Below are 25609 nucleotides of genomic sequence, written 5' to 3'. Positions count from 1 at the left end.
CACAAGTCTGAGAGTCCTCTCTGCCGAGACGCTCTTTCCTGAGGATCTAGCTATATTTTCAGGAGTATTAGTTGTCTCTATGGTTTTGGAAATGGAAGTTGAAGAACGCATCTAAGAGTGAACACAGGTTTCCTAAGGGCAGGTATCTAGAGGTAAATTAAATTCCCTGAATTCTACCTTTGCCAGCACAAAAAGAATAAAGGAACTGTCAGAGAAGTGCTAATGCGGATATATTTATTTTATATATGTTTTTCAATTTATGTTTTCCTTCGCTGCCATTTTACGGGTTTTAAGAGAGAGCTTCAGCCAGGGGAACGCTGGTTGCTTTCTATGTTGAATATACCAGTGACTGGAAAACACCCAGTGGGAAGCAGCTCAAACGCAAGAATCCCCTAGAGCACACAGAACTGCAACAGAACTGCCTGTTCACAAAAACCCCATGCAGATCACTCTCTTCATTTTAAGAAATCAGTTGCAAAAAAATGATGAAATTAACAATGTTAATTAAATTCATACTATTACTTTGAGCAAGGGAGAATACCCCGCACAAAGACATCCAGGGTAGCTTTTTGCCCTGTTGGAGTTCTCCATGGGTTACTGGCGTTTGTGGGGTTTTCCCGGCTGCAGGCACAGCCGGTACCCAGCGCGGCTGCGCCCCGCGCTACTCGGGATGGGAGGTGACACGTGCACGTACCACAGGCTGCAAGGGGGCTCCAGGCATCATGGCGTTGGCGAGCTGCATCTGCTGGGCCAGCATGGCCATGTTCTTCTGCTGGATCAGGTTATTGCGCCCATTGATCTCCAGCTGCGTTTTTAAGTGCGGTGGCGGGTGAAGATATTTGCAGTTTTCCCTCGAGCATCGACCCTGAAGAAGAGAATTGACACGACTGGGTTAGAGGCTATGGGTGTATCTTTGTTCCTTATGGCATCAGCTAAAGCAAACCCCAAACACGCTGCAGACAGGAGGGAAGCCCTGGTACTTCCCTGGGCTACCCCGCACTGACCCCTGCTTGCTGTGTCTGCCCAAACCGCGCGTCTCTGCAGAGCAGCTGGAACAAACACTCCAAAGGCGGTGGAGGCCCAGGCAGCAGTTCTGCAGGCACAGCGTGTCCCTCCTCTCTGGGCACAGGTTTTGGCCCAGGGAGCACCGAGCACAGAGCAAAAGGGGTGGGAAAACCGCCTTATGACCAGGAGAACAGCACCCAGCCCGTGTCCTCGCTGCCCCCGGCCCACGTCCGCGCTGCCCCCAGCCCTGGCAGGACGCGCAGGGTCCCCAGGCCCCGGTGTGGGGCCGTCACTTCACTCACACCCCTGTGCCGGGTCCCACGGGGGTCACCCCACGGACCGAGGGGTGACACACGGAAGGGACGCTGAGGTCACTTGTGAGAAAACCTCCCCAAAAACACAGCTCCAAGTGCTGGAAAGGGACCAAGACGGGCGCCAGACAATGCACAAAAGCTGAAAGCACAACATCGATACCACAGATAAGACGGGCGAAAAAACATGTGCAGGCTGAGAAAATATTATTACAGGGGAATGGAGTTTCCTACTGCAAACAAGGACTGGGGTACTTCAGTAACAAACACGAACGATTCCTATTCAGTAACAAACACGAACGATTCCTAAGCAGAAAGGACAAACCGACGGCGGCAACAGGAATTGGCGTTTGCGGAGCGTGAGTTTCACAGGTGTGCATGTACACAGACGTACGTGCCATACGTGCACCTGCCGCTGCTGCTCCCCGTGGGGCCTCCTGGGACACACACTGACTGACAACACGCTCAGCACAATAAACCAGCCCCATTTCAGCGCCCCCAAAGCCTTTCCCAGCTGGATGAAACGGCAGGCGAAGGGCAAGCAAGGCGCAACAGCTTTGCTCATGGCCATTATTCTCCCGACCTTAAAACACATGTTAATTGTTGCTACCACTAAGTAACATGGGGCAAAATTCCACATTCACTAGCTGCCTGGAAGACGATACCTTACATTAGCAGAGTGTAAAAATCAGACTTAATTACTGCTAAATGAGTAACATGAAACTCTAACCTGTTGCTGGAACTGGAGATGAGCAGTTAACAAACCTGATTGTGACCTGCGAATGCAGCTGGGTGTCTGCTCCAGTGGCGGGGCCGAGCCTGGACGGGCCGTCCACCGCAACCACAATGCGCTTCACACCCTCAGAGCTCTAAAGCCCGAGGAACCCGTTCCGGTGACCTAACGCCATGCCCTCCGGCTCCTGGGAAACAGGGACCCCCAGAGTTACCCTGGCACTGCCGTTGTTTCTCTTCGTTCAGCAGCTGATCTTTCAGGGAGGCAGTTTACTCCAAGCTAGAGATGACAAGAATACACCACCCCCCGGTACCCTGTGCTCATGCGCAGCTACCACCCGCGGCTCCAGCCTGCACGATGCCCTGGAGCCCGTGCAGCAGTTCTCTTGCAACCTGGCTGAATTTTCAGATCGCAGCAAATCTTCCAAAAGAAGTGCAGACTTCTCTGTCTGAGAAACAGCCCTCTGGTCCTACTTATATTCCATGGACCTTCAGAAATGGTCCAGAGAGTGCCCGGGAATCTGAAAACACAGGCTGACAACCACTGTCAGAAATCTCCACCAAGAGCACTGGCTGCACTGATCTCCTTCATACTGTGAGCAAGTAGTTTCCTAGTTACTTTTTCACTAGATTCTGGTAACCTCAGTCAACAGAGCTTAAGGCAGGTTTTTTGTCTCTCTGAACCTTTTCTGAACCCTTTGCTGTTTTTTCCAACCACTACAAAATGAATACTATAAGCAAATAAATGCAGAGAAGCAGAAGCTGAGCGCGTGGCGGTGACCCGGCACGCTGTCCCAGCGCACTGCGGGGCTCCAGCAGAAAAACGCTGGGCTAACACTTCTAAAACGCGCTGCCGAGGCTCCCGAGCCGCCGCCAGCCGGGCGGAATGGCGGGTGGGCGGCTGGGCCGCGCTCACATGATGTTTTTCTCCAGCGCTCGCATCCCCGGTGGCAGGGAGCCCGCAGCACCGCCGCAGGGCCCTGCCTGCTGGACTTTAAGCTGCCTGGCCTTGGCAAGGGCAGGTGACGGGGACACAGTTAGGGCGGAGCGGGTGGCACTCACCAGGCGTGGGTCTGGCATCAGCCACTGGCCGGGCAGGGACAGCTGGTGTCACTGCGCTGGGACTCCTGCCAGCGCTCCCCACAGCCACCAAGCGGGTCCTGGCTGCAGGGACACACTGCACCAAGCCCCAAAAACACCCACGGGTCCCCATCTGCCACTGCTCCCCGTGCCCACCATGCTGGCAGAGCCGCCGCAGGATCCATGGCACCGGCACCGCTCCGGGGACACCACATTTGCATCCCGGCCAGAACAGACACCTAAGGGAGAAAAGCCCAAGCAGGAGCCGCTGCAGAGGGGATGTGCGGAGGGGACATGCGGAGGGGACGTGCAGAGGGGACGGCACTTGAGGGAATATTTAATTCCTTGAGGGAATATTTAATAGCAATATCGGCAGTCAGTACCTATTACCAGGGATGATCTGAGTGCGCTGCCTGTGGGGTCCCCGGCACGCTGCGGTGCGTGGGAACCCCCACTCACGTTCACACAATATCTGCACTGAGATCCAAAAAGCAGGTCCCTGACATTGAGTAGTTGCTACGAGGCCTTCAGAGCTGTTTTGAGAACGTGCAAACATCCAGGGCTTTCAGTACCCACATTATTCAAAAGAACTACTCTCCAGCAGCTCTCCCTAGAAGCACCATCCCGTCACCAGAGGAAGAACAACCGACTCATGCCCGTCGTGGAGCTGGCTCCAGCCTAAAACTTCCTTGGGAAGCACAGCCCGGTGACGCAATAAATAAGGTCTAATTAGCAAACTGCTCTCTGAAGGTCATTAATCCTCCAGACACAACCCGTCTGGACAGGCCAGCGGGAGGACCTGCAGGACCCCGAGCAGTCCCCACGCAGGGGCACTGCCGAGCCCAGACGCCCTGTCCTCAGAAACTCCGACCCGATGGGTTCTGGGCTGTGACAGACACGCAGCCATGGGGACAGCGCTCGGCACTGCGGCTGCCACCAAACCCGCGTGACCGGGGACAGCGGCAGAGAGGTGACAGTGTCCCTGCGTTCGTATTGGCAGCGCTCCTGGCGATCAGAGCGCTGGGCACGGCCGCTCTGAGAGGGGCCGTCCTGCGCACAACTGGCTGGTCGGGGGATCAGCAAACACCACACTGGGCACGGCCAAAGCAGAACTGTGCACGGCCAGGGACTAAATAAAGCTCCCACTTGGTAAACGTCGGCGCGAGCACGCTGAGCACAGCCAGCCGGCCGTGCCTGTGTACGACTGCCCCTCTGCAACTCTCTAAACCAGAGAAGGCAAGCAGAGCCACAGCCGGTGCGTGCCACGGGCTCCGCAGCTGCCCAGCCCCGCACCGAGCTCTGCTCCAGCTCCGAACGCCCACCGCCCTCCGTGTACCTCAGCTAAATACATCTGTACGGACAAGTTTCACAAATGCAGCCGGTCTGGGAAACTCTTAACACTGAGCTGCAACAGCCTGCTGGGTCTGTTTATTTGTGCTATTTTTATACCACTGCGGTAGCACAACCCCAGTTACCGAGCACTCGCTACACTGCTCTGCGTGTGTTTATACAAGAACTACTGCTCACAAAAGCAAACGGTAAAGCTTCTTGTTTTTCATCAGTCCATCAACACTTTGCCACTAAAATATCACCATAGAAGTCCAGGGGCAGAGAAGAACTGAGAGCACCAACGTGCTACTCGCTGCGTGTTCAGATGTCCCTGGAATAAACCCTGGCTCTCCCCAGAGGTCCCTGGAATAAACCCTGGCTCTACCCTGAGGCCTCTGGAACAAACCCTGTAGCTCCCCGCGGTCCCAGTGCCAGCGCCGGCACTGCAGGCCGTGCCATGACACCCCCCGTTGCGGTGCAAGGAGGAGCGCTGAGCCCTGCGTGTCACGGCGTGACGGGGACACCGCCAGCTGCAGCTGCTGGGCCACCCTGCTGGTCCCAATGGTGGGCCGGCTGCTCGCTTCAGAGCCAAGATGCTCACCTGCATCCCCGCAGCGCGGCCCCGCCAGGACCACGGCCCCCTCACGCCCCCCTCAGCTCACAAAATAATAAGAATAAAAAAGGACTGTTGCCTATAGGCACAGCATAAGTACAAGACTGATGAAACAATCTTTCAGTTGAAATTTTTAGCATAAATTGCTGCTTGGGATGTCCTGGAGCCAAATTAATTCTCCCACTAAAAGGTGTTGCTTAGCAACGGGGTTTGAGACGCAGGAGAGAAAAGCGGGGTGCTGGTGAGGGGCACGGGCGGGCGCGAGGGCCGGACCCACCTCGATGCAGGTGTCTGGGGGCAAACAGCCCTCCCGAGCGCAGCAGAACGCGGGCTGCGGCCAAACTGCGCTCCTGCTCTTGCAGAACAACACCCGAGTGAAGGGAACGCCAGCCAGGGGCTGTTTTGGGCAAACACTGTTTCCTCAGGTGGTTTTTGAAGTTACAGTTGAATGTATCACCCTGCCTGCAGCGCTCCTGCCGTTGTTGCCACCACTAAATCAGTGAGACAACCTCCCTGCCACAGGATGCGCAGAACTCGGCTTTTAAAAATAAAAGTGTCTGCCAGAAACAGGCTTTAATCTCTGCCGATGGCCTTTGGCAGCTGCCGTGGCATTTAACCACCTGCAAAGTTACGATGGACTCCCCAAAGCATTCCTGTGCCATTAAAGTTACCAAGTACTGCTTTTCAAGATCAGACTAAAACCCTCTGATACTTAACAGGCTACCTCCCAAAACAAACCAAAAAGCTTCCTGTGGCCAGCAGACACTCCTGTGACCGCTGCACACCCCCTCTGCACTGTGTGAGCATCTACCACCCCATCACTATTTAACCATCATTAGTGACTGAGGATCAGGCCAATCACTTCCGCTGGGGATACCTGATCTATTCGCATCTGGGCGACCCTGAGCTGGCAAACCAGCGGCCACGCCGAACGGCTCAGCTGTGACAGTTTAAGAGTTTTTGATCCCATACAAACACACAAACACTCCCCTCCTTCAGGGAGTATGAATTCCTTCCAACAGCAGCACGCTCAGAGCGTTAAAACCCAAGCAGGAAGACGGCTGTTACGTAAAATCTGAATATTGCCTGTAAATGGTAAAACTATTTATACCAATGCCCACGTGTTTTACTGGAAAACATTCAACGACACATAAGCTATGGTTTGCTTTTTAAAGATAAACTGTTTGCACCTGCTTTGTTGTAGTAGCTGGCCCATTAAGCATATACTCAGATAAATTCCTTAAATATTAAAGGAAAAGTGTTCCTGGAGCTATTTTCCTGACTGGATGTGCAACCAGCAGCCACACTCCCGCTGCCGGGACGGGCAGTGATGGGGCAGGACTGCGATAGGGGCAGGACCGCGATGGGGCAGGACCACGATGGGGCAGGACCGCGATGGGGGCAGGACCGCGATGGGGGCAGGACCGCAATGGGGCAGGACCGCAATGGGGCAGGACCGCAATGGGGCAGGACCGCACAGCACCGAGGTACGGCCCGTTCCCACCATCGCCTGCCTCCGACAAACACGGGGAGAATCGCGGAGACAAGCGTCCCGCCTCTCCCCGCAGGCGGCCGGCGCAGTGCCCGGGCCGGCAGCGGGACGCGGTATCTCAGGTCTGCCCCTCGCCAGCCGCTCCAGCGGCCCTTCCGACCACATCTGCTTCCCCAGTCACCCCGCCAGGCCCCGATCCGCCCCAGCACACGTCTCTGCTCGAGAAACCGTCCCGAACTGTCCCGCTGAGGGACAGCCCAGTTCCACCTCCCCCCAGTCCCTCCTCCTGCTTCCAGCGGCTGCGGAGGCGAGCGGCGGCAGCGGCCCCGGCTTCGCAATACCAGCCTCGACATAACCACAGAAACTTCTGAGTACGGCACAATCCCCCCTAAGGAGCAAAGCGCAGGCTGGGGGTCAGTAAAGCAACCCCGCGGTGGCGGGACAGCGCAGGCTGGGGGTCAGTAAAGCCCCCCTGGCTGGCGGGCCGGGCACACGGACAGCGCGGCACAGCGCCTGCTCGCCGGGGAGCGCCGCGGCCAACGCGATAAGCATTGGTTAATCAGCAGCGCAGGAGAATAAATATTGACATCAACCGCTGAATGTCTATTAAACAAAGGATTTCACATAAACTCGCACCGGGCAGCCCCAGCTGAACGTTCCCGTCCCAGCACAGCGAGGGCTCCCTGCACGGCCACGGCAGCGGCTGACAGCAGGAGCGGCGCCGTGGCCCCCACACGCCTGCTGGGTGAGCGGGGGGCACAGCCAGCACCCCCCACGGCACAGCCGGAACGCCGGGGTCCAAGCACACCTCACCAGCCAAAATCACCGACATCGGTCACTGAGGAATTTAGATTGCTTAAGTTAATCACAGGCGAACCCCTGGAAGGTGCCACTCACAGCCCTGCTCTCCTTCCCAATTAACTGCAGCATTTTTGCTTCATTAATATTCCTACAAACTTCAATTTCTTTTTACACCTGCATTATGTATCCAATTAGTTTACATGTCACCACTGAATAATAAACAGGATAATGAGTTCCGTAGCATTTGGATAAATCACCTCTTCAAAATAGCGCCACATTACGGACCATGCTGCTCCTTCCAGCTCCACAGCTCATCACGGCCCAGGGACCGCTCCCCTCCGGCTCCGATAAGCCCAGCTGCAACGTGTGTGCTGTGCTGCAGCTATCGCAGAGCATTGTTTGCATTTATTCAGCTAAATTAAGCCATCAGTGCCTAAGCAGAATTATTTGCAAATACCTTGCACTGATTTGTGTCTTTATCATGTACTTCTTTCTATGGTTTTGTGGCTATTACTGCAGAAAGGAGGAATAAAAAACAAGAAGAGGCCTTTTTCAGTGATTCCTGGTCACTTTGGGAGTTCTTTGCCAAAACCTGCACTACCAGAGTAGGTACAAACCAAGTGTTTCCCAGCTCAGCCCCACAGACAGAGACAGGAGCTGCCGCGAGACGGTGGCCGGGATGCGTCCCATGTCCCATGTCCTGCTCAGAGCCGGTGGCCGGGCTGCAGCAGCGCCCCTGGAGCTGGGGACATGTCCCATGTCCCATGTCCTGCTCAGAGCCGGTGGCCGGGCTGCAGCAGTGCCTCTGGAGCTGGGGACATGTCCCATGTCCCGTGTCCTGCTCAGAGTCAGCGGCCGGGCTGCAGCAGTGCCCCTGGAGCTGGGGACGTGTCCCATGTCCCATGTCCTGCTCAGAGCCGGTGGCCAGGCTGCAGCAGTGCCTCTGGAGCTGGGGACATGTCCCATGTCCCACCCAGCTGCCCCGTGCTGTCCCCTCCTCGCTGCCCCTGGCCTCCTGCAGGCACCTGCTCTGCCCTTACAAAAGGAGAAATCGCACTCACTTGAACTTGCTAAGATGCTCTGTCTCACTTTTTTGGCAAGATGTGATCTTGGTTATAATAATTAAATTGATTTGGCTACAGGTTTTATCCTTTTTAATTATCTTTGTGCATCTTTTCATGTCCAGTGCAGCCATAAAACACACTGAAGTGACCACTTAATGACGTCTTTGCGTGTCTACCTTGTAGATAAAAGTCTCAAACCCTTTCATTTATCACTTTTGCTTATACTGCTAATGGCACTTGTACAGGAGGAAACATGGAGGAGCCATCTAATTGCCATGAAATTCAACAGGTTTAGAAAAAACAAAGAAAGAAGAGAACAGAGTAAGTGGACTCCTGGCAGGACCACAGGAGGAAAGAACACAGTGCAGGGGCAAACCCAGCCCCGCAGTCTCTGCTCTGAGCGCTCCCGCAGCCCGTGCGAGGGACCAGGGCAGGGACCGGCACCAGGGCTCGCCGGGCCTCTCGCCACCCAGCAGCGTGGGACGGACACACCCTCTGCTCTGGTCCAGCCCTTGTCCTGTCGGCACCAGTGATTCAAACTGCACAGCCCCGAGAAACGAGGGGAAGCGCAGAATGATCCCCAGCTCCAGGAACCGGGGATGCTCACGCCTGCCCCACTTTGTTTGCACCCTCCTCTGCTGTGCAGCACCCAAACAGGGTCACCAAATCCTGTGTCCAGCTCAAGTCAGCCTGTCCCCCACTGGAGACTCCGCCAACCCCCGGATCCCTGCTTCCCAACAGCCATCGGCAAATCCATCAGTAACTTAGGGTAATACAAATATGTTTCTCATCCTTTAACATGATTCGGTATTGATATTCATGTTATTACAAATATTTGTAGATCCACGTGTCTGTATATATACGTTACATGTCAATTGATCAGTATTTATGTTTCGAGCAGTCACAGGCTCTGAAGACTGGCACAGATGACCCTGGATTGCTGCCCCGGTCACCCCCCCAGCCAGGGCCCAGTGCGGGGACAGCGGCAGTCACGTCTTTCCAGCCCTGCGCAGGAAAACCAAACACCCCCAAGAGGTGGTTATTCCCAGGGCCGCACGTGGATAACAACAGCATTAGAATCCACAAGACACTTCTAGGACGGACTTCAGACACTGCGCTCTCCAGACTCCTAAAGCCATAAAATCCTGTTAGAGCAATCTCCAGTAATCCGCATGATCCTTACTCGAGCACATAATAGCTAACATTTTAAGAGCAAAATGAATTACTTTATGTCAAGATCAAGTGTAACACACGCGAGATTTAATCTATTTATCGCTCCAGCTTCCCGCGGTGCCCCGCAGCAGGCGCGGGAGCAGCGGCACGGCACAGAGCCCCGGCAGCCGCGGGTACCGGCGTCGCTGCCACCAGCGTCGCTGCCACCGGCGTCGCTGCCACCGCTCCTGCTCCTGCCGTCACCTCCTGTGTGAGAACAGCCCCTTTGCCGGCGGCCGCTGCTCCTCACATCTCAGCACGGCCAAGGGAACGGAGAACGTGAGCGGTGAGCTCAACATCCAGCAGGTTCCACTGCAACTATTAATGGATTTACTGCAGCATATTTAATATTTAATAATATTTTCAGGCTTCCGATTTGTTTTGGTGTTGTACGACAGAAACCAGGCAGGCTGTCAAACCTGCATCCGAACCGGGGAACAAATAAAAAGGACACAGCCTTGGCTCAGCAGAGCCGCTGAAACAGGCTGATGCTCTTTACTGCACGTTTAAAAGGGAATGCCGCAAGAGGGATGACACTGTGTATGTTATACACTCTTCACATAGGTGATGTATTTCAAGATAGTTTAGAAGGCGGCCCCGGCCGTCTGCGGGGTGTTCCCAACACCTCAGCCCCGCTCCAGCACCGCTTGCCTCCCTGATTCAAGCAGAGTTTTTGTATCAGAAATCAAATGTAACTCTGATGTAGCTATATGCATATGTAAAAAATATATCATAAAAAAACAAACAAAAAACCCCCACAACCACAGATGTAACTATTTTCATTTGCTTTCGCAGAGCACTGGCATTTTCAGTCTCTTCTACCTGGTGGGAAAGGGGAGGTGGTTGGCATGGTGATCTAAATGGGATAATTAGTGCCCTCATCCAAGTGTAAACAGGCAGGAGAATTCTCCATTACAGTTGCTATATTTAAAACTGAATTGCTGGAGTTTAAAAATAAAATCTGGCTTTTGTGATTTCAAGCAAGAGAAATTGCCATCACCTGTTGCTCGTGTCTGCAGAGGGAGCGAGGTCAGGCGCGGGGAGCCGGGCCATGACCCGCGGCTGGAGCTCCGCTCCGGCGCTGTGTGCACGGCCCTGTCCCAAACACCGCTCCTGCACGGCCCTGTCCCCAACAGTGCTCCTGTACGGCCCTATCCCCAACACCGCTCCTGTACAGCCCTGTCCCAAACAGCGCTCCTGTACGGCCCTATCCCCAACACCGCTCCTGTACAGCCCTGTCCCAAACAGCGCTCCTGCACGGCCCTGTCTCAAACAGCGCTCCTGTATGGCCCTGTCCCCAACACCGCTCCTGTACAGCCCTGTCCCAAACAGCGCTCCTGTACAGCCCTGTCCCAAACAGCGCTCCTGTACGGCCCTGTCCCAAACACCGCTCCTGTACAGCCCTGTCCCAAACAGCGCTCCTGTACAGCCCTGTCCCAAACAGCGCTCCTGTACGGCCCTGTCCCAAACACCGCTCCTGTACAGCCCTGTCCCAAACAGCGCTCCTGCACGGCCCTGTCCCCAACACCACTCCTGTACAGCCCTGTCCCAAACAGCGCTCCTGTACAGCCCTGTCCCGAACACCGCTCCTGCACGGCCCTGTCCCCAACACCACTCCTGTACAGCCCTGTCCCAAACAGCGCTCCTGTACAGCCTTGTCCCGAACACCGCTCCAAGGCTATGTGTGTACAGCCCTGTCCCCAACACCGCTCCTGTACAGCCCTGTCCCCAACACCGCTCCGGGGCTGTGTGTGTACAGCCCTGTCCCGACCTGCACAGAGCGACATGGAGCACGACTGTGGCACCTTTGTCACAAACCAACCCGGACACACACGTAACAAGCGGCACGAGAGGGGCCGAGGACATCGCTGAGCGGAGCCTGGGACGAGCCCGGCGGGGCACCCGCGGCCGGAGGGACCCCAGCTCAGCACCCTCTTCCTCTGTATCACTGTCTCTAGAAAGGGGAAATGCACTTCTCCCTCCTCCAAGCTCCGCCGAGGCTCTATGGCAGCGCCACACCATCGCATTGCAGTTATGGTGTCAGAGACGTGAGCGATGGTAACAGACTACAGCTGCAAACTGCTGCGCTGCTTTCTAAACAGGAGTGATTTGATAACCAATTCACAATATACCCACTGCGAAACCAAAAATATCCTTTAAAAAAAGATATAAAATATTTTCAGACAATTTAGCGTTAATTATACATCTGATTAATTTCCCTCTTGAAGCTCTGCATGTCATTTCCAGCACGTTGCTCCGTCAGCTTTGCACGGCGCTGGAGCTGCAGCCACAGCTGCGCCCGCCGGCTCCTCCACCGCTCCGGCGCAGCGCCCGCCTGGGTGCAGCAGCCATCCCGGGATTCCAAGGCAGCCCCCAGACCTGCGGGAAACAGCAGCAGCCGCCGTGACCCCACGGCACCGCAGAGCCGGAGCTGCCCGCACCGCAGCCCAGCGCCGCTCCCCGGCCCAGCCCCGGCTACCATGGCACAAAACCGGCAGAGCGCTGCACAACCGTGGGACTAATCCGAACCCAAAGCTAAAACTGAGAGCTGGTAACGGCAGCTACAACACGCAAACACACTGTGGAGATGCGCGGGGAAAGGGACCACGAAGACAATGCCAAGGAGAGCTGGGCCGAGCCAGTCAGTGATGAAAAGGATGTTCCCCAGGCTCCCTGTCCCGAGTTGAAGCAATCTCACCAGTCTTGTTTGCATATCCTACATCTTCATTGCTATAAAGCTCTTCTGTAACATCCTACAGCCACCAGGCTTATTCTGAAAGCTCAGTCTGTATTTACACCACTAAGAGCAGTGATTCCTACAAAGCTGCCAGCAGCATTACCCGCTACGACACACATTACTTTTGCTAGGGTACTTGTGCAGCGCTGCTGTTTAATCTACTCGTGCTGCATCCCTTGTGTTAAGCAAACCGGCCCAGCGTATTCCGCAGGCAGTGAAAGCGGGAGCTGTCTGCTCTGCCCCCCCAGGTGAAGGGAGGACACGGGTGTGATGCTGTGCGCCGCCCACGCTCAGAGCTGCGGTGACTGCTGAACAGCACAAAAATCAGCGTCAGATCAATAAGTGGCTCTCGGCTCCCCAGCAGCGCACCAGCCGCCCTCCTCAGCCAGCTCAAGGTCAATCGCTGCCGTTATTTTTTGTCTGGATTTTCATCAGAGCCGATGATTTAACAGCACAGGTGAAAACTGCAGCCCCATACCATCGACACTGGAAATCACTGCCGGGATCCTAACCTGAAAATGCCAACGTGTGGACATATCTGGAGTTTTTATTGACATGGTTTACATAACCATTATATATTTCTCTATTTTCTTGCCTTGCAGATGGAGTTTCAGGCCTTGCTATCCCTTTCACAGTGTTTTTCCTTGTTCTTAGCAAATACGGTATCTCAAGACAAGGAACGAGATCTCTGATTTGCAGAACTCACGCTGTACTTGACACCAACACAGACTCGCACAACCAGGCGCAGCACTAAGCACTTTTTCTCCCAAGGTTACAAAGGATAATAATTTAGAATTACCAGCATGAGAAACGATCCAGAACCTCTTGCAGTAAAGCCGCACTGCAATCTGGGCCGAGCAGCAAGCTCTGCTTGTCCGGGCAGCTCTGTACGAGCGGCTGGCATCTCTAGTCAGACCAGACAAGTTAAATCCAGCACATTTTGCCTGCGGGGACACCCCCCGACCTGCGTGGCGCTCCGCGGTGCTGCGCGCCGGCACGGGCTGTGCCCTGATCCTCAGCAACGCAAACAGCGCTGCTCCCTATCCCCCCACACCGAGACACTTCACGATACAGTAAACTTTCTTAGATGGAAACATATTGCTCCAATAACATCCAAACCTTTCTACTTAATTACTGCACATATCCATTCCGCCAAAATAAACGGAGAGCAGCAGCCATGGGGAGGAAGTGGGGGAGATGTCATTGCAACAGGTTTTCCTGGGCTTTTCAGCACTTCTATGGCTGTGGGGACACCTGCACAGGGGCTACTTGGGCAGAGGGGGGGATGGCCCAGACGGGGGATGGCACAGACGGGGTGACAGCTGCCAAAGGCCCAGCCAATGCCAGCGCCAGGCCCGAGACAGCGTCCAGCCAGTCAGTGCAGGACAATGAAACAGCACAAGGGGGACTTCACTTACACACATGTTTAAAGGGAGACACAAAGAGAAAGGAAAAACTTCCCAATACACAGAAAAGGAAGGAAAGACGCTTAGAGCTTCCAGTAACGAGACACGCCAGGCCAGCGCGCATCCCTCTCCCCGCCCGCAGTGGCTGCGAGCGAGAGGACAGAGCCACAAACGTACTTGAGTGAAGAACAAATACTTGCGCTGTTCAGCAATCACCTCGGGAGCTACCGAAAGCTGCAGCATTTCTGTCCTGGCACCCCGTGCCGCCGGCAGCCCCCGGGGCCGTGCTGGCGGTGGCAGGTACGCCTCCCGCCAGAAAACACGGCTTTCATTTACTGCATTCCTAAGGGGGGAGCAAGAAAAATGAACAGTTGGTCTGCATACCCAACCAAGCCAAGAAGTGTCAGCATCTGATTATTATTTATTGCACCGATGGAGCCGGAGCTGTCAGAAGCTGCTGTAAGCACAAGTACACCAAAGCAAGCGGTAATTAACGGGCAATCAGGCACCAGTGCGGTCCGAGGCCAGCTGTCCGAGGGTCAGTGTGAAACACAGCTCCTCATCGCATCCCACCACACTGCCCGGGCTGCAATTACACAACGACAAAGTCTCCTGGAGCTCCACACTGTTACACTTACCAAGCTATCAATGGCAACGAAATTTTGCAGGACTTAATCAGTGGCTGAGCAGGAATTAAGGACCGTGAGCAGGGACACGGCGGGGACCTCGAGCCTGAGAGCGGCCAGAGCCCAGAGCTCCTGGTGAGGAGCACTGCCTGCAATGCAGGGGGGCAGGGGAGGGGGCGCAGCCAGGCCCCCGCTTTGCAAACAGCGTCTCGTCCTTCCCTTCAGCTGCACCAGCAGCACTTCCAATATTACTATTTAGAGAACTTAGGCATAAATTACGGATTTTTTATAAACTGGCTGATTTTCAGGCAGGCTGAGTGTTTTGTGTCCCTTGTAGTCTGCTGAAACACCAGTGTAATTAACAGTACCCGGGCAGTGTAATTAATGGTACCCAGGGCACAAATGCCCCCAGAAGCAGCGGCAGCTCCTCTAGACCTGCCCCCGGGGCACCAACACCCCCGGGGCACCAACACCCCGTGCCCCACAGGCCCCCGGCCCCTTCCCAAAACCAAGGGAAACACCTCGAGTCGTTTCTAAGTGCTTGGGCTGTCCGAGTAAGCCCTGGGTGGCACAGCAAGGCGAGGCCCTGAGTCACTTACGCATGGCCACCCCTACTGCACTAAAATAACTTGTTTGTTCCTCCTGCCGGGTTATTTTTACATGCGCAGCCCTGGGTAGCCGTGCTGGTTTGCTGCCACTGGTCCCAGCAAAGCAGGTGGCGGGGGCCGGGCGCAGGGTTCACAAGGGACACGGGATGGGGAATGTCCCTGTCTGTCTCGCCCCAGCGCAGAGGACTGGGCTGCAGGGCGGGGAGAGGCACCTGCACCTGGGGGTACGAGAAACACCTTCCCACACCTTCGTTCAGCGCCCGCCCTGTGAGCCGTGCTGTCCTCCTCCTTCCCGGCACCTCTGCCGAGGCACAAGCAGCTCCCCATACACACGAGCGGCTCTCACAGCTCGGCACAGCGCAGGAGAACCGGCGGTGCACACCCTGCCCGCACCCCCACATCGCTTAAAGGGACAAGTAAAGCGCATCTCTCCCTTCCGCAGACGGAGCGCTGCTCTCTCCCGGACGCTGCCTCGCACTTCACAGCGCCCTCCTGCAGCAACCTGATAAAGCTCTTTGGGGTTGACTTCTCTTTTTAAATACTGGTTTTGGTGCATGCAAGTCCAGCTGAGAGAACACAAAAATCCATCAGGCTGCTAATAAGGAAGCGTGGCTGTGACAGGTACGTGGGAGGACAACGGCGCCGGAGCGGGACAGAGGCAGAGGAAGCTGCTGGCAAACAAATATTGCTCAACATGACACCAGTATTGGGGAAAAACTGACAGTGTGGAATAACAGGAAGCTTAGTCACTTCTGGACAAAAAAAGCAAAGCGTGTGAGAGCAAGGCCGGGCTGTGCCGTGGGGCCGGGCTGTGGGGCCGGGCTGTGCCATGAGGCCATGCCGTGGGGCCGGGCTGTGTGGTGGGGCCGGGCTGTGCCATGGGGCCATGCCGTGGGGCCGGGCTGTGTGGTGGGGCCGGGCTGTGCCATGGGGCCATGCCGTGGGGCTGGGCTGTGTGGTGGGGCCGGGCTGTGCCATGGGGCCATGCCGTGGGGCCGGGCTGTGTGGTGGGGCCGGGCTGTGCCATGGGGCCATGCCGTGGGGCCGGGCTGTGTGGTGGGGCCGGGCTGTGTCATGGGGCCGTGTCATGGGGCCGTGCCGTGCCATGGGGCCGTGCCGTGGGGCCGGGCTGTGTGGTGGGGCCGGGCTGTGCCGTGGGGCTGGGCCCGCTGGACAGCAGGTCCACGGGGACCCATGGGGGTCACGCAGGGTGCCAGGCAGCCCGCCACAGCAAACCCTCCCCACACGGCACAACCTGCTGCACAGGCTCCTCTCATCCCCCGCAACCCCGGCTCGTGACTTGTGCTAATGAGTGAAGTTACACTGTGACCTGACCGCACCACACGGCAGCTGCTCCTCCGCTGGCCCGCGCACGCAGCCCCGCAGCCCAGCAGCGCACGCGAGGGAGGCCTGGAGCACAGCGGTCACAACTGGAGGCTGTACTTCATTTTCAACAATCACCACTGTCACTCCAACCTGCAGCAGAACAGCTCGAGGAGGTGAGTCCGGTGTGACGGGAGCAGCCCCTGCACAGACAGGGATCTCCTGCGCCCATCGGTGGCTGCAGGGAGCGTGTGAATGGCCAAGGAACATGGACATTGCACCCACGTTTTAAAAAACCCAAGCAGACCCAGCCCTGAAGAGGTACAACAGCTCCCAGGGCCAACGCGAGGCCCTGCGAGGTGCAGGTGAGGACGCAGGGATGCAGCGGGATGGCCGAGCGCTGCGTGTGCCAGCCCCGCTGCCTCTGCCCAGCTCCCGAGGGCCAGCACACGCCACGGGGTGAGCTTGGCTTCACTTCTCATTTGTGGTGGCCAGCTGTGGCTTGTCTTCACCACAGCCTAACGAAACAACCCCCGGGCACGCGCTCAGCCCCGTGTCCCGTCACCACAGACAGGCCAGCGTCCGGCTCCACCGGCACACCGAGACACATCCAGCCATCGCCAGCACTGGGACACCGAAACACTGACAAAAATAGCAAGTTTCAAGCCACATCGATGAAGAATTTCTAGCTCAGAGCTCTGTACCGTGCTCCCTGAAGCAGAGGGAATGGCAGGACGCTGCCAACCCAGCAGCAAAGCTGGACCCAGCAGCTACGCTGGACCCAGCAGCTAAGCTGGACCCAGCAGCTACGCTGGACCCAGCAGGCCCTGGATCGGTCACAGAGCTTTTTTTCATAGAGCTTGGGAACGACTTCCTGCACTAAGTGCTTTCAAGGCCTCATAACACTGATATTGTAGATCAATATTTTACAAAGACAAAGCTGCATGACGGATGTATGTGCTAATTAAGCCGTATCTAACACACAGTGCTGCTGTAATCACACTCTGTAACCCTTTTAGCTTTTACAGCGGAGGGCTGACCTTGCTCACTTTCTCCGTAAACTAAAATGACAATAAAACAACAGAACAAAAGATCCACTGTAAGTCACCATGTGCAAATAAAGATAGGATCTACCTTGTTCGGACCAGCGCAGTGCAAATATAATTAGGGCTACAAGAAAACATCACTTGCTCACCGGAGCTCTCTGCCTTCTCTCCCTTAAAAGCCCTGTATAGGCTTTACTTTACAAACTGTAACTCTTTGTTAGAGCGAATACATACATCGGTTTTATTCCATTCACAGATGTGTGCACGTGCTCAGAAATGTGGCTGCAGGATGAACACTCAGTATCAAAGCCCTGGAAAGCTGAACTCTGTTCAGGTCATGTACTGGGGAAAAAAAAAGGCAATGATAGCTCAGAAAAGCTTATGAAATACGTGACAAGGACATTAGAGGAGCAGAAAGCACAAACGAACAGCAGAAACTGTTTTTCAGCATCTGTAAGGTCTCACAGAGCATCTGGGCTCTGAAGGAACGAGGAGGTGAAGGTTGCTCTGCCCTGGCTATTTCACTCCAGTTGTTGAACAGAGAAGGTCAATGGACATGAATGAGTGGGAAACACAAGGTTTGTTTTTGTAAAGCTAAATAATCACAGAATGTGCCAAAACACTGCGTTGTGGTCAGGATTCCCTTTAATTGTTTATTTTACCACGGCACTGACAATTGGAATGGCGTGTCACACCCGCAGGCTGCGCGGCCGGAGCAGCAGCTCGGCTCCCAGCGCCGGCTGCGTCTGTCCCCGCGTCCCCAGCGCCGGACGGACGGACAAAACCCCCACGCAACGGGGAGGGCCCGACAAAACCTCCCTGCAATAAAACAAAACACAGGAGGAGGCTGGGGAGGAAGAGGGAGAAGGAGAGGGGGGACAGAAGCCCAGATGAGGAGGAAGGAGGCAGGAGGCAGAGCCGGCACCACTGCCCGTGGTCGCTCCATCCTCCTCGGGCTCTGCGGCAACCAGCGGAGCAGGGAGCACGGAGCAGCTCTGACACGCTGCTTAAACACAGTTAAGGGGCAGAGCTGAGTAATTTGTCGGGTGATGAAAACAGAGCTCAAGCAGTCAGTAACTACTGGTCATCTAAACAGAACGGAGAGGAAAGGATAACGCAGCTCTGGAAGGTGCTGGCCAAGCGACCTTTTGCTGCACTCCAGGCAGCAACAAAACCCAGCAGTGCTTTCCAAATTTTAAAAATTAAATATGGGTGTATTTTTAGCAACTGCTATTTTCAATTTGTTTAAGCATAAAGCAGTTCCTTAAGGCCTTTCCAGCTGCTCAAGGCTCCTTTTTACATACAAAAACAAAGTCGATGCACAAAATACAACAGTGTGAAAGGAACATGGAGGAGCCACCTGGCACCAGTCGCTGCCATTGCTGGAATAATCCAGAGCAAGGCCAAGGACTCCAGAGAAATGGGACGAAACTGCTGGTGTCCAAGGATGCCGCCCAGGGATCCACGGCCACTTTATCTCCCCGCGACAGGCAGGGTCGCAGGGTGCATCACGCTGATAACAACTCTCCGCCGTCCCAAAGTGCTGACGTCCAGCCGCAGGGGAGTCCCCATGGGCGTCCCCAGGAGAGCAGCAGCCTGTCCCCGCCTGCCCAAGGCCACGCGGAGCAGCAACATGTTCCCCAAAGGAGCTTTGTTTGTCCCCCCATGGAGAGGTGACATGTCCCCCCAGGCCGTGTTTTGGAGGCCACGGGCAGCCCTCCCCACCTCACCCCTCTGCTTCAGGTTCCTGCGCACTAGTCACCCAACACCAAAGAGAAAGCAAGTGCAAAAGGACATTTAAAACCAGCCTGCCTTAAAAACCTATACATGAGATGGATAGATAGATATAGATAGCTATAAAGCCAGAAGAAAGCAATGCGTGAGCATATGTGTATACACAAATAGTATACAGTGTGTATACATACATATATGGATAGCACAGAGTAAAACACTTAGTTGAAAGCTTTGTAACAAGTAACTTCAAACTTCCACTGCAGCCACTTTTTTAGTGTGTAACCACCTGGGTACTTACACATCTAAAATCACCAGATACATCGAAACAATAAAGCTGTGACAAACACCATGTGAAAACATACATTGTTACAGACATGACCAATCTCTTCAGCCCATGGTCTGAGCATTAGGAGCTGGCCTCTGCTTCCCTTCCTATTTTCAGTGCCTTACTTGATTAACCCAAATGTTTCTAAGAAGGCAAAATTAGGTGCTCTTTCTTCCATGTTAAAAAAAATCCACCAACATGCATTAGTTTTCTCTTCAGATATGTTTAAAATCACTCCAGACATCACACTTGGAATTGGGTACAAAAACTGCCTTTCGAAGAGGTGGCAGAAGCGGAGAATAAACGCATTTTGTCAAGGCACTGAGGAGCCCCCCGGACGCTGCACCCAGCTCACGCATCGCCTGAAGAGCTGGGCTCTCCACATCCCGTGCCTTCCTCCTTCTCCCCCTGCCACCTGCTTGCACTTCCAAAACTGGTCCTTTCTCCTTCAGAATCTCACATCCCATCCATCACCTGCACGTCCTGTGCAAGGGGAGCACCTTACTCAGCTCCATAAAACACCAGGTGCAGCCTCAGTGTTCAGTGAACAACATAATAAATACAAAAACCTGACTGCTCTGTTTCCTCCATGGAGCATTAGTTTGGGTGTGAAATCTTTAATCACTCAGTTTACCCAGCCCAGGCTTTCCCGAACCTTCCTGCACTTCTGTTCAGCTGCGATCGTCGCACAAACCCGAGCCATCCCTCAACGCATCTCATTGCAGGTTCCACCAGGGCACTGGACAAGCAAGATATGCTAACGCCAGTGACCTTTTGAACGTGCCCGATGAGCAAAAAGCTGAATTCCAGACACCATGTCCATGGGAAGCTGACTCCGGGCTCCGGCTGCGCTGCATGCTGCCCTCTGCCCCAGCGCTGCCTGCTGCCCCAGCGCTGCCTGCTGCCCTCTGCCCCAGCACTGTATGCTGCCTGCTGCCCCAGCGCTGCCTGCTGCCCCAGCGCTGCCTGCTGCCCTCTGCCCCAGCGCTGCCCTCTGCCCCAGCACTGCATGCTGCCTGCTGCCCCAGCGCTGCCTGCTGCCCCAGCGCTGCCTGCTGCCCTCTGCCCCAGCGCTGCCCTCTGCCCCAGCACTGCATGCTGCCTGCTGCCCCAGCGCTGCCTGCTGCCCCAGCGCTGCCTGCTGCCCCAAGCACGTGAGCACACATACACTGGGGTTCTGTCCAACTATCCGCTTCACTGATGCCAATTTATAGTGAGACCCAAGGTCCCAGAAAACATTTCATTCTGTCTGCTTTTTTTCAAAAGACTTCGGTTAAATGTGCAAACTCTTTTTTCCCATATTAACAAAGCAAAAATGTGCTAGCTACTCCCCACAGCTGGAACCTGCCAGGCTGGGTGCAGGGGAAACCTCCCCATGGACCAGGCAAGGCTGGGAAGAGCTCTCTCCCAAAAAACCACGCAGCCTCCCTGGCCCAGTATGAAAGAGCAGCACCAAAGTCACACAGGATTTTCGACTGAATCCCATCAGGATGGAGAAGCGTACCAGGGTACAAAATGCCGCTGAGTTCGGCACTTTTATCAACTGTGAAGTTTATGCAGTGGCTGGGATATAAAGAAATGCAACGTGAGGAAACGGATCCCGCCTGTCACACCAGTATCTCTGCACACCCAGGGATGCCTCTCCCGCTCCAAAGCATGGACTGCACCTCTCGGGCAGCGCCACGAACGCAGCTCTGCTCTCTGTAACAGCTGTCAACGTGTTCCTCTATTTGATCCGAACGCTGCGGTTGCTTCCAACCACCTCAGCGGGTATTCCATATGAGTTAAATAATTAGATGTTCCATAATGAAGGGGATAAGCCATAAGTACTGAAAGAAATTCAAAGATGAACCCAAAAAAGGTTTTCTTATTTGCATAATCCCGTGTTTCAGTACCTGACAATTCGGTGCTTACTTAAATCCTGTCTCAATAGCAGTAATCCTTCCAGCGGCACCCCACAGATGAAGGAGAAAGACAGGACTCTGGATCAGAACAAAAGCATCTCTTTTGGTGTTCTGTACGGGAATGACTTTGAGCGGTGCTGTGAAGCCCTGGATGGAGGAATGAAAAGCCTGGATCCCAGGCACGGCGCGGGGCGAGCAGGGACCAGCTGCCACCGCGCTGCTCGCCCGCAGCCTCACCAGTGCAAGCCCAGTCCCTCGCAATTAAGGCTGCCAGCAAGCACTCCAATTAGCACAGCGAGACAGAGGCTTGCTGAGTTGGCTTCACATCCTTTAAAGACTAGAAAGATCACCCTCTTATTTCCCCCAGGCATCGTAACACAAGGCCAGCGGGAGGAAACACAGGGCCAGGCAATTGGTGGACAAAAATCAAGCAACAAGTGTCCCTGACACCGCGTGTCCTCTGGCTGCAGGTCCCGGGGAGGGACAGCGGCAAAGGCGCCCCAGCCGCGCCGGGCTGCGCGTCCCCCTCGGCTCCCTTCACGAGGAGCAGAGACAGGGATGCACAGCGGCACGCGTACCTGCCCTCGCCAAAGCCGCCCGGACCCGCGGGCTGTGCTGCAGCACAGGCACCGCTGCCCCGGCCCCGAGTGTGGAGCTGCTGCTCCCGCGGACACCCCGACCCCGCCGAGAAACACCCGTGCAGCTGTACGGCACGAACCAGACGCGCCCATTCCGTCCTGAACACAACTCCTTGCCTCCAAAAAATTCTAGAGTGAGCCTTGGCAACAAGGCACCTGTGCTGAGAAAAACAGAGCAAGGGAGCCCTGGGCTCAGCGGGGCACGGAGCCGCACGCGCTGCTCCGAGGAGTCGGGACAAATCACTGAGGGCTCTTGATGTGAGGTTCTCATATTTTATGCCTCTTTAGATTTTCCCCCCAGCTTAGTTCAGAACTCCACTGATTTTGGCTGCACGCAGCAGAGCTCCTGACCCGTGTTGGTTTCTATTATGCGCAGCCTCTGAAAGAACGAGAGTGCAAACGCTGCAATGCAATGTTTTAATTTGTTTTCAATTTCTTCCTGCAGCTGTAGAGCTGAAACTGTAACATGAACTCTGAGCACTGTAGAGAGCCACAACACTTTTGTCTGAATATGCGATAAGATTTAAAAATGCCATTTATGTTCCCACAGAGGAACACACATGGTTTGGATTGATTGGGGTTTTTTAATGGACTATTTGCTGCTCAGCCCAACAACAGCACCACTCTCACAACGTACCTGCCACTCTCCCGTGCGTCCCCTTGGGAGCTCAGCCCGCTGGCAGGAAAAGGGCACATCAGATCTTAGGAATGGGAGCACGGTGTGTGTTTTCCTCTTTTCCATGGGTTAGTGCTCCGTGGAGTCAGAGGGGTGTCCGTGTGCCCCCCAGCGCGACCTCAGCTCTGCACCGCGATGCCGTTACTGCCTCGCGTCCCCGGCACGCTCAATGCCCCAGAACCAGAACCTGCTTCCGCATTGTTTTCTTCTGCCTTAATCTAAGCAAATGATCTGCCATTCTCGTGCTATTAGTGAAACACACTTAGCATGGTTTTCTTTTCTTGGTATTAAAATAAAGAAGGTCCTTATCAAGCATCCTTAGGTAAGTGTAACACAATGGGGAATGACAAGTCAAAACCAAATTGTTTTGAAGCAGCAACAAAGGGCAGAGATTTGAACACTTAACTGTTCCACTTCTGAAGGGGCTCACCAAGATCATTAGAAGTAATAATAGTAATAATGCATTTATCTATTTTAAGACCCCTCACTAAAAAGCGACACGTTGCTATTACAGAGTGCGAGAGTTTCATTTTCAAAAAGTAAGTACTTGTACAACGGCGAATCAAACACTGACCCCCGTGTACTGGTGGATACCAGACACAGGGCACCAGAGCCTCCCCAGCCCCAGCCGCACACCGGCTCCCCACTGCTGAAACAGCCTATCTGCTTCATGGAACGGCCCGTGACTCACCCATGGGAACACCTGAAGTTAACCTGCCTTCAGAACTGATCCTGCTCCCCATGGGAACACCTGAACAAGTTAACCTGCCTTCAAAACTGATCCTGCTCCCCATGGGAACACCTGAACAAGTTAACCTGCCTTCAAAACTGATCCTGCTCCCCATGGGAACACCTGAACAAGTTAACCTGCCTTCAAAACTGATCCTGCTCCCCATGGGAACACCTGAACAAGTTAACCTGCCTTCAGAACTGATCCTGCTCCCCATGGGAACACCTGAACAAGTTAACCTGCCTTCAAAACTGATCCTGCTCCCCATGGGAACACCTGAACAAGTTAACCTGCCTTCAAAACTGATCCTGCTCCCCATGGGAACACCTGAACAAGTTAACCTGCCTTCAAAACTGATCCTGCTCCCCATGGGAACACCTGAACAAGTTAACCTGCCTTCAAAACTGATCCTGCTCCCCATGGGAACACCTGAACAAGTTAACCTGCCTTCAAAACTGATCCTGCTCCCCATGGGAACACCTGAACAAGTTAACCTGCCTTCAAAACTGATCCTGCTCCCCATGGGAACACCTGAACAAGTTAACCTGCCTTCAAAACTGATCCTACTCAGGCATAGTTTTCCAAGAAAAAAAAAGAGGAAGAATGTTTCAAAATTATGCTAAAAATCCAATTTCTGTTGCAAACTGGTTTCCTGATTTAGGAACTCAAGAGCTTATTTTTGCTGTAGACAGTTTAACAGGCTTTTAGGCACCCAAATTTAGGAAAAACAAATCCTACGGCACTTTAACACAGAGCCAGCGCTGGAGCTGATTCAGCCACTCAAGCACACAATTTGAATACACTACATAATTGTTCTTGTTTTAAAGTTATCCTCCTGATATCTAAGGGGCAGATTAGGGCACACGCATTTACCTGGATCGACGCACTGCCCTGCGATGGCGCTGGGGACCAGCCGGGTGCTGGGGGTGACAGAACTGTGTCCCCTCACCTTGGTCCCCCGTACCCCGCGTGTTTTCCAACACGCTCACACTCATTCATGGGAGCACGAGCAGAGATGCATTCACAGTCCATAAAGAAGAATTTAGTGCCTAAACACCCGTCTGGGCAGCTGGTTAGGCAGTACTGATTTTACACATGTTTATAAGAAATCAAGTATTTTAATAAAAAGGTCAATTTTTAGGTGTACTGCTCTTTTACTAAAGAGCAAGGACACCGCATCCACACTGAGTTATGGCAATATTAAACATAATACGTTAATGTCCTGATCAAAAATCTATTTTTTCCTTTAGTAGACTATTAACTGACCTTACAGGGTCAAGGCAAAAATGGTGTAACATCCCTAAATCGCTTTTGCATAACATCTGAAGTTTATTATATTGCAGAAAAAGTAACAAAGTAACTAGTGCTTGTTTAGCTTAGTACACCCCAAATTTACAAACAGCTGAAATAAACCCAAAACTGAGCAACTGCACTTCTGCTGGGTGGCGTGGCCAGGGAATTCGGGGAAGGGGCACGTTCCATCTTCTGTTTATCAATGGTATTTTCACGCATTATAGAAGCCATTTAACTAGGAAAAAATGAAGAAGTGCCCAGGAGCGAGCAGCTGTCCCTGCTCTGCTCCCGGCCCATGGGACGGGGATCCCCTGGGTCCCGGGGGCCCCCAGCACGGAGGAGGGACCTGAGCCCCCGCGACTCCCCAGCACCTCACCTGAGCACCTCACCTGAGCATCTCAGCCCCTGGGACACCCCAGCACCTCACCTGAGCACCCGAGCCGCCAGATCCCTGCCCAGCGCAGCACTGGGCTCCAGCGCTGGCTCCACACGGGCACCAGCAGACTCTGCACGGAGCATCTGGAGCAATGTCAGAATGCTGTATTGTTACCTACGGTTATTGGCCAAGGACCTTGCAGCTCTTTACAAAGGTGGTAATTATCTCCTTCATCAAAAAAAGCAAACGGCAGAGCCAGCCGCATGCCAGGCACACCTGGCCAGTGCCCGGCGTGTCCCGCAGCAGACACAGCCCTCGCTGCTGCCCCAGTGCCCGTTCTACAGCCCTTCCAGTGACCACGGACAACAGAGGATGCTGATCCCCAGCAAACTCAGGTGGTGCCTCCTGCAGCGCAGGAGATTCACACCCAGTTCCCTCTGGCCTCTTGTTCCCACCTTTTGGTTGATCCTCGCTCAGAAGCGCAAGGCCAGCGGGTACAACCGCTGCACCGCAGTGTGCCTGAGCACCACGTCAGTGCGGGTCAACCG

At 54.4% G+C, this 25609-nt stretch overlaps 1 protein-coding gene and 1 long non-coding RNA gene across 12 annotated transcripts in view; one reads left to right on the top strand and one right to left on the bottom strand.

Annotated features, from left to right (window-relative positions):
* Positions 1–25609, bottom strand: part of MBNL1 (muscleblind like splicing regulator 1) — a 76945-nt gene that overhangs the window by 25605 nt on the left and 25731 nt on the right. For all 11 annotated transcript variants that reach the window (XM_080349467.1, XM_080349472.1, XM_080349466.1 and 8 more), the window contains one exon: positions 695–865. In XM_080349467.1, the coding sequence (XP_080205593.1) occupies positions 695–865 (171 nt within the window). The remainder of the gene's footprint in view (positions 1–694; positions 866–25609) is intronic.
* LOC308043416 lies at positions 15477–17478 on the top strand. The gene is made up of 3 exons (XR_013922504.1): positions 15477–15637; positions 16283–16704; positions 16857–17478. It is a non-coding gene; the product is annotated as an uncharacterized lncRNA (long non-coding RNA).

Source organism: Nesoenas mayeri, assembly GCF_963082525.1.
Source record: "Nesoenas mayeri genome assembly, chromosome: 9".
Classification (NCBI taxonomy): Eukaryota; Metazoa; Chordata; class Aves; order Columbiformes; family Columbidae; genus Nesoenas; species Nesoenas mayeri.
This window is presented reverse-complemented; position numbering and strand designations above follow the sequence as displayed.